The sequence below is a fragment of the Hordeum vulgare genome, chromosome 3H (assembly GCF_904849725.1).
Source record: "Hordeum vulgare subsp. vulgare chromosome 3H, MorexV3_pseudomolecules_assembly, whole genome shotgun sequence".
NCBI lineage: Eukaryota > Viridiplantae > Streptophyta > Magnoliopsida > Poales > Poaceae > Hordeum > Hordeum vulgare.
In genome coordinates this window covers 132051495-132060292 of record NC_058520.1, presented here as the reverse complement: position 1 = coordinate 132060292, position 8798 = coordinate 132051495, and the positions used below count along the sequence as shown (strand labels likewise).

At 45.8% G+C, this 8798-nt stretch overlaps 1 protein-coding gene and 1 long non-coding RNA gene across 2 annotated transcripts; both read right to left on the bottom strand.

Moving 5' to 3' along the window:
- Window positions 1-1106: 1106 nt before the first annotated feature.
- On the bottom strand, window positions 1107-2231 carry LOC123441570 (tubulin delta chain-like). The gene is made up of 4 exons (XM_045117945.1): window positions 2061-2231; window positions 1760-1773; window positions 1524-1603; window positions 1107-1389 (listed from the first exon to the last, which is right to left on the bottom strand). Exons 1-4 carry the CDS (start codon window positions 2229-2231, stop codon window positions 1178-1180), a joined length of 477 nt encoding a protein of 158 aa, XP_044973880.1. The 3' UTR covers window positions 1107-1177.
- Window positions 2232-2679: 448 nt separating this feature from the next.
- On the bottom strand, window positions 2680-4476 carry LOC123443240. Its single transcript, XR_006630591.1, has 2 exons — window positions 4360-4476; window positions 2680-3546 (listed from the first exon to the last, which is right to left on the bottom strand). It is a non-coding gene; the product is annotated as an uncharacterized LOC123443240 (long non-coding RNA).
- Window positions 4477-8798: the final 4322 nt, after the last annotated feature.

Below are 8798 nucleotides of genomic sequence, written 5' to 3'. Positions count from 1 at the left end.
GAATGGAATTTCAAGGCCCATAATTTAGAAAATGTAAAGTTTCTTTACATTATCTAGTGAACACAGAAAAATGAAAAGTATCTTCGCAAATCGGAGCACTCTATAACATGCAAAATTAAAATCAGTAGAAACAAGGGAAATGTTTACCATCTTCATCACCAAAGCCTTCAAAATCTTCCATATCATCCATGTCACCCATCTCAAAGATGAGCAATCAGGCAATATCACTGCTCACAACACAATTTTGCACCAGAATTATCCCATGCTGAAGGGAGCAGATAAATACTCTCGTGGACTGAAGAAAAAGTACAACTCATATCTAAATGTCAAAGTTTGCATTTTGTTTGAGATTGTTAATTTTACCAAGGAACTCTAGCAAGGTGAATAGAACCGGCCAATCATACATCAGCAGCGCTTTACCAATTTATTCACTAATGAACACCTAGAAACTCAGAGCATTTCTTATCCCATTGTGGCAATTGTGTTTGTTTGCTAATGTTTGCAATGTAGGTGTGCCAGAAGTTGCCGCTCTTACTTTGAATCGCAATTTGTGTGATTTGATTTTACTTGGTGAAATGAAGCACACGGACTGTAGCAGATTCGCCGAACGCCACTGGAAGGAAGAAACACTTCACACATCAGTTTCAATACAATAGACCAGCTTTAAAAGCAAGGAAGAAACACTTCACACATCCATCTAATCAGTTTCAAAACTAGTTCAAACGCCACTGTAATTAGATGAGCATACAGGTGACCAGGAGCATGTAGCTGCCACGATAGGGCGTACTTACCAATTCTAGTTTCAGCATTGCTAAATACAGTATTAAACTTATTTTTGCATCACTAAATCGAAACTAAGATGTGGCGAGAGATGTTATAGATAGATCTTAACCTGTGTTCTTTGCCCTCAAATTAAGCTCATCGAGCCGCTCGAGCGGACAGTCAGAATTGGATGACTGAATATATAACATCTACTGTATGTATAACATCTACAAGTACTGGGGTTGGGTTGGAGTTGGTCCAGATTCATCCAGCATGTAGCTCCTCTTCTTTCTTCTTCCTCTCCGAGCTACCGCACGAGGCAGAAAAGAGCTTCTCTTAGTGACACAAGCAAAATCCTACTAAAACATATCCTGAAACAAAACAGGGAAATACACTCGGATGTATCATCGTCTTGTCAGTCGCGAGCTACGCAGATGATTATACTTGTAAAACAAAAAATAACAAACAACAAACTATCTTGTCTGATCTGAGGCTGCGGGCGGCAGTAGGGGAAGACAGACAAGGTGAGCATCATGCAGTCCAGGTACTCCTCCCGGATGTTGGAGATGAGCAGCACGCCCATGTTGGACCCCGTGCCGCCGCCCAGCAATTGGCACACCTGGAAACCTACACCCGCACATATCCGTCAGCCACCATTTCTCCTATGCTCCAGATCCACGCCGCCGATGCGGAGCACGGATGAACGGAACAGAGGAACATGAGAAGAAATAGGGAAAGGGAGAAGAGGAAAAAGCAGAGACCTTGGAGGCAGTCGCGGTTCTCGGCCTCCTTGCAGACGACGTCGAGGATGGAGTCAATGAGCTCGGCACCCTCATTCACTCTTCAGCAAAAGCTCACCCTATTCTATTCACAAAGAAATAAGCAACATTCAGAAATAAGAAAGAAAAATGAAAGTCAAAGCTAACATAGATGCAGAGCAATTCACACTGTAATCTTATTTTGTGTAATCATAGATGCAGAGCACAACATACTGTACCGCCAATGACAATTCTGAATGCAAGTATCAAATTTAACGACAGAGTGCCACCATTTCTAACTTTAGGAACAATGAGCTAGCTGCAGGTGTCTGAACATAGTTACTCCTGTATGATAAAACACATTCAGAATAAATCAAACAATGAATTGGTATTCCTCTTGATGGAATATTAGCAGTAGAACAAAATTTTGAAGAACCCCAACACAAAGTATAGACTACCTGAGGAGTTTGATTTGGATTCGTGCTAGTGGGAAGAACCGAGGGTGGATGGGTCAAGGGAGGGAGAGGGAGGGGCTGCTACCTGTTGCAGCATGCGGTGGTTGAGGATGGTGGCCTTGTCGAGCACCTTCATGTCGACGGGGACGCCCGTGTCGGCGTCGACGGTGAACTTCACCTTGGCGAAAGACCCGTGCCCGATGGTCCACCCCACCTCGTACCGCCCCACCATCTTCTTCCTCGGTGCGCCCGCCATTCCCTTCGCCTCTCCTCCCAGCTCCCGCGTCGCACCAAAGCCGCCGGAATCGGGGCCCCTGCAAGGTCCGTCTTGGAGAGCGCGCGCACTCCGCTCCTCTGGGCCGGACGGATGGACGGGCGTGCATGCGTGCGAGGGAGGGAACGAGCTGTGGTTGGGGTCCTACGGGCGGGCGAGATCGGCAGCGGTGCGGGGATGGGGATGGGATTCGCGGTGGCGCTCCTGCCCCTCTAGCTTTGGCCTTGCAAATCAGGGGCGGGGAGCGGGGGAGACGAGGTCACCTCGTCGGCGGGCGGGGAGGTGGACCAAAACTGAAGCGAGGGAGAGGGCCGGCGGCGGGCGCAGCAGAGGGGGGAGGGAGGGAGGGAGGGAGGGAGGAAGAGGGCTAGGGTTTGGGCTGCGGGTGGGGTTATCCTTTTTTCTTTTTTTTCCTGTAGATACATGGATGGATGGATGTGAGATGGTGAGATAGATGGATGGATGGATGGGCGCCATGTCATCGATCCGTGGGAAGAGTTCTGAGTAGATCTACGCATATCCGGAATATAGCTTCTTGAGATATACTCCTTGATATATAGACAGTAAACGTATGAGTATTTAACTCTAGCTTTTGTTGGTGGAGGAGATATCTGTGTAGCAAAACAATATGTTCAAGTTTGGAGTAATATCGTCGATGTTGTTCTTGGCAGACTTGAACATAACTGATGCAGGTTATCATCATGGGTTGGCTAAAACTCCAAATGTTCTTCCTCAAATGTAGTCTAGCAAAACACACACCACTTCTAATTTTGATGGTACAATTTGACGTATGCACAACAATCTATTGTTGTCTTCATTCTTGACACGTACATTCAGGGTGCTCCTTTAAGTGGAAACTCCCTTGCTACCAGTACGGATGAGATTGTCACTGTGGACGCCCCATCAGAAGTAGCTGGGGCAGTCATGGTCAGTGTCGGCAACAAAACCGCTACAACAGACCCCACCTTCCAGGCCTGTTTCGTTGGACAAGGCTAAAAACAGGTGACTGACACCCAATCAATGCAATGTTCCACATTAGAATTGTGTACAGGAACTACTGAAACAACATGTCATGTTTGAATTTCTGCAAGTACAGTAAATATATGCATCTTGAAAGGGAAGAGAATGGATGCAGGCATGGAGCTTATGGAAGGATGGGAACACAAAGGATTTTGTTGACTCGCCAATTGTGGGGAGCTGCTCACTGGATGAAACTTTACGGTGCATCCATATCGGACTCTTATGTGTTCAAGGCAGCCCAAATGCACGACCACTCATGTCATCAATTGTGTCCTTTCTGGAGAATGGAGATATATCACTTCCAACTCCAAAAGAGCCTATGTATTTTATAGAACATAACTATGGTGCCGATGGAGCAGCACAAAATACTGTGAATTTTGCAAATACCATGAGCATTACAGTGCTAGAGGGACGCTAGTACCTTGCAGTCAAATTTCTGCATATGTGAACTGGTATTTTTCTTGAAGAACAAGAAGCTTTGTTTTAATATAGACAATGTTAGATCATGCTTAATTTCTATCCCGAGAGAGCAGAAGTGTCAACATCATACACATAGGACATATTTTGCTTGGGTGTTTTCCATCAAACTAGTACTTACGAGTTAACAATGAATGGTATTATCACATACTAGAACAGAAGCACTAAACCTTTAACAAATACAGGGTCAAAAGGCAATAACTTACATTGAAAATATAATCCTACAGACGCAAATATATCATAGTTCCAGCAAATATATCATAGTTCCAGCAAATATATCATAGTTCCAGGACTAGGCCTACGACCAAAATCTTCTAGCAAAAGGTCGTGAATGTTTAACACCTACTGATTCGATTCAGCTACTTTTACTGATGTCTATAATCCTACAACAGTTCAGATTCCTAACTGAAACAGATTAGCAGCAAAAGGTTCTACAATCAGACTACTGTAAAAGGTTCAGGCTGTTTTTCAGATTAGCAGCAAAAGGTTGAGCAATCGATTCGAACACTGTTTCCCAAGCACGGGCAGATTAGCACAGACAAGTTGAAGACTAGTGCAAATATAAGAGTTTGTTGCCAAAGGAGAAGAGTTAGGAAGTGGAGGGGGCTCTCACGAGGCGTCCCGGCGACGATGACGACGATGTGGAAGCTCTGGCGTCCTCACCTGGTTGTAGCTGCGCTACTCAACGCGGAACCCACGGTGGCCTACCGGCGCCGGCCCATCCGTGGCGGCGAGGTACCTACCGTAGGCGGCACTGTGGAGGAGCAGGTACGGCACCTGCGAGCGGGGGGGGCTGGTACACGTGCACCGCCCAGGCCGCGTTCATCGACACCCGGCGGTGGTGGAGGGAGACGCCACGCCCGTCCTCCTCGGCGTGCAGGTACGTGCCGAGCTCGCGGCTCCGCAGCCGCACGTGCTGGCCGTGGTGGAACTGCTCCATGGGTCGCTTGAGCTGGACCGATGCGGAGGGGAGGGGGTGGGCTCTGCGCGGCGAGACGGATAGCGGGTTCTTGGTTTCTTGGCGCTCCGGCGACGGGGAGAAGAGGAGGAGCACGGTGGCCTTGCCTGGCAGAGGTGGTGGTTCGGGCCAGGGGAGGCCATGTTGCGGCGGCGATTGCGATGCAGTGGGGCGCAGGAGGAGAGGATGAGGACGAGAGAGGGCTCGCTAGGTTTGGGGTCGTGGGTGGCAGGGAGATATTTTTTTTTTTTAAAGGTTACTAACGGCGCACCAGCTGGTGATGCGTTATTAGTAGTTTTGTAAAAAAAAATTATAGTAGTCGCGCACCATCTACAGATGCGCTATTAGTAACCAGGGTTACTAATGGCGCACCAGCTGGTGGTGCATCATTAGTAGTTTTGCAAATATATATATATAGTAGTGGGGCACCGAGTGTGTGGTGCGCCATTAATATCCATCACACTAATGGCACATCTGCACATGGTGCGCCACTGCTATATAGTAGTGGCGCACTACTTGTGTGGTGCGTCATTAGTGTCTATATCATCTATAGCCCTTTTCCTAGTAGTGATCCATATAGTTATGGGGCTTGATCATGTCTTGCTTGTGAGAGAGGTTTTAGTCAAGGGTGTGAACCTTTCAGATCCGTGTGTGATTTACAAATCTCTATGTCAACCTATAGATGTTGCTACCACGCGTCATTTGGAACTATTTCAAATGACTGCTCCACTATACGAATCCGGTTTACTACTCAGAGTTATTCAAATTAGTGGCAAAGCATGCATCGACGTAACCCTTCACGACAAACTCTTTAATCACCTCCATAATCGAGAAAAATTCCTTAGTCCACTAGTTACTAAGAATAACTTTGACCGATGTTCAGTGATTCAATAATGGATCACTCTTTGTACCCCTTGACAAATTCATGACAAGGCACACATCAGGTGCGGTACACAGCATGACATACTTTAGAGCCTATGACTAAGGCATAGGGGACGACCTTCGTCCTTTCTCTTTCTACTACAGTGGTCGGGCTTTGAGTCTTACTCAAATTCACTCCTTACAACACAACCAAGAACTCCTTCTTTGTTGATCTATTTTGAACTCCTTCAAAAACTTGTCAAGGCATGCATTTTGTTGAAAGTTCTATTAAGCTCTTTGATCTCTCTCCATAGATCTTGATGCTCAATGTTCAAGTAGCTTAATCCAGGTTTTCCTTTGAAAAACTCCTTTCAAATAACCCTTTATGCTTTCCAGAAATTCTACATTATTTCTGATCAAAATATATCAACCACATATATTTATCAGAAATTCTATAGTGCTCCCACTCAATTCTTTGGAAATACAAGTTTCTCATAAACTTTGTATAAAACCAAAAACTTTGATCATCTCATCAAAGCGTATATTCCAACTCCGAGATGCTTGCTCCAGTCCATAGAATGATCGCTGGAGCTTGCATACTTGTTAGCATCCTTTAGGATCGAAAAAAAAATCTGATTGTATCACATACAACCTTTCCTCAAGGAAACCGTCGAGGAAACAATGTTTTGACATCCTATCTACAAGATTTCACAAATAATGTAGCAACTGCTAGCATAATTCCAATAGACTCTTAGCATCGCTACGAGTGACAAAGTCTCATCGTAGTCAACACCTTGAACTTGTCGGAAACATCTTTGCGACAAGTCGAGATTTCTTAATGGAGATACTTCCTGTCACGTCCAAGATGCGACCCTATCCTCAATTTGGCAGGAGGGCCTTGTCAGGGATAGAAGCGCATCTCGTCGTGTCACAAGAATGGATATCGTTACAAGTACATGTACTGAAAAGAAGAGATATATATATAATTGGCTTACACTCGCCACAAGCTACACCAGAGTCACAACAGTACAATATATCAACATCATGAATTAGAGCGGGGTCCGACTACGGACGAAAACAAACGAGAAAATAAGAACGATGTCCATCCTTGCTATCCCAGGCTGACGGCCTGGAACCCATCCTAGATCGATAAAGAAGAAGAAGAAGCAACTCCAAATGAACAATCAACGCACTCGCGTCGAGTAACCTTTACCTGTACCTGCAACTGGTGTTGTAGTAATCTGTGAGCCACAGGGGACTCAGCAATCTCATTTCCAAAGGTATCAAGACTAGCAAAGCTTAATGGGTGAGGCATGGTTAAGTGGTGAGGTTGCAGCAGTGGCTAAGCATATATTTGGTGGCTAAACTTACGAGTACAAGAAATAATATGGGAGATCTACGCATAACGGACGTGAGCTACTAATGATCAAATGAATGATCCTGAACACCTACCTACGTCAGACAAAAACCCCACCGTGTCCTTGGTCGGAGAAGGAACTCACGAAAGAGACAGTCACGGTTACGCACATAGTTGGCATATTTTAATTAAGTTAACTTCAAGTTATCTAGAACCAGTGTTAAACAAAGTTTCCACGTTGCCACATAACCGCGGACACGGCTTTCCGAAAAGATTTAACCCTGCAGGGGTGCTCCAACTAGTCCATCACAAATTACCACAAGCTGCATAAAAATCCTCAATCACGAAGCTCGCGATCTCGTCGGATTCCCTAGTGGAAAACCTCAACTCTGAGATTACCCAAAGCATCACCGGAATCCCGATGCACAAGATATCTCGTCAAAGGTAAAACTAATCCAGCAAGGGCGCCCGACGTGTCGACGATCCCGATAGGAGCCGCGTATCTTGTTCTCAGGACACGACGGATGAGCTAGACGTCGGGATCGCGAAACCTCCGGGTGACCAGAGGGGCGCCGGACATCGCTCAGGTGGGACCAACACTCATGAGGAGCACTGGCCCGGGGGTTGATTAAATTTCCTTGGGTTAATTACTCCATATGCAGTTCATTAGTTATTAGGCAAATGTAGTACCAAAGTTGGGCCTTGCCAGACCAGCTTTAATCTAAAACGAATTATCAAGGGGGTCCCCATAACAACCCCGATCGTGTTAGGAGCGCTCAATTATGGAACATAACACCGGTAGCCGAAACTAAGGGGGTAAAGGTGGAACAAAACACCGGGCTAGAAAGGCCGAGCCTTCCACCTTTTACCAAGTATATAGGTGCATTAAATTAAATATCATTTAATATGGTGATATGACAATGGACCCATGTTTTCACATGGAAGCAACTACACCTGCAACTAGCAACGCTAACAACAGGGTTAAGCAAGCGATAACATAGCCAATCAGTGGTTTGCTAGGTTGAACAGTTGAAGGTTTCATGGCATTGTTGAGAGGCTCATATATAACATGTGGTAGGCAATGAGACGTAAACGGTAGAAACGGTAAAACTAGCATGGCAATGATAGTAATGGTATATGGGGAAATGGTCATCTTGCATGAGATCCCGCTTGGAAGAAGAACAACTCCGTGAAGTCGGTGAACCAACGTAGTCGAACGGGTCCTCACATTCCGACACGCTTGCGGAACTCTATCGAGACGGAGCAAACCGGAAACAAACATCAACACATATATTCACCACACGATGCACAACATGATGCACAGCCTACTATGATGCATGATCAGTTCAATGATGCAAGACATGGCATGGAAATTCACCTCACGCAAACACTACACATTAAGTGAAGCTCGATATGCAACGAGTTGCATATCGACGAAACTCCATGTTTAATTGTTTAGTTCACTACCGTTAATTTACACAGCAATATTAAATTGTTGTTAACATGGCAAGGGGTGAAGCGGGTGATTCTATCAGTCATCCTAGTCGGTTGACACGCGGAACATAGAACGGGGCTACGTACAAGAGACATGCAACACAAGACGTTATGCCATGAATGTGTCATGCATGCTAGTTCACAACAACAAGGGAACCATGGCGACAAGACGGAAACGGTGCCACGACAACGTTCCTATCCTGATAACTCGTCGAGATATCGTGCCAACGTATAGGAAACGTGTGTGGGAACGTTAAATAAAGATGGGGTGATCCCGCTACCGGGTTCCCATGTGTCGAGGGCGCGACGAAAGAGAGACAACGTGCAACGGGCAACATAAGGCGCAAACATACAATACATCTCATACATCATATGCACACGG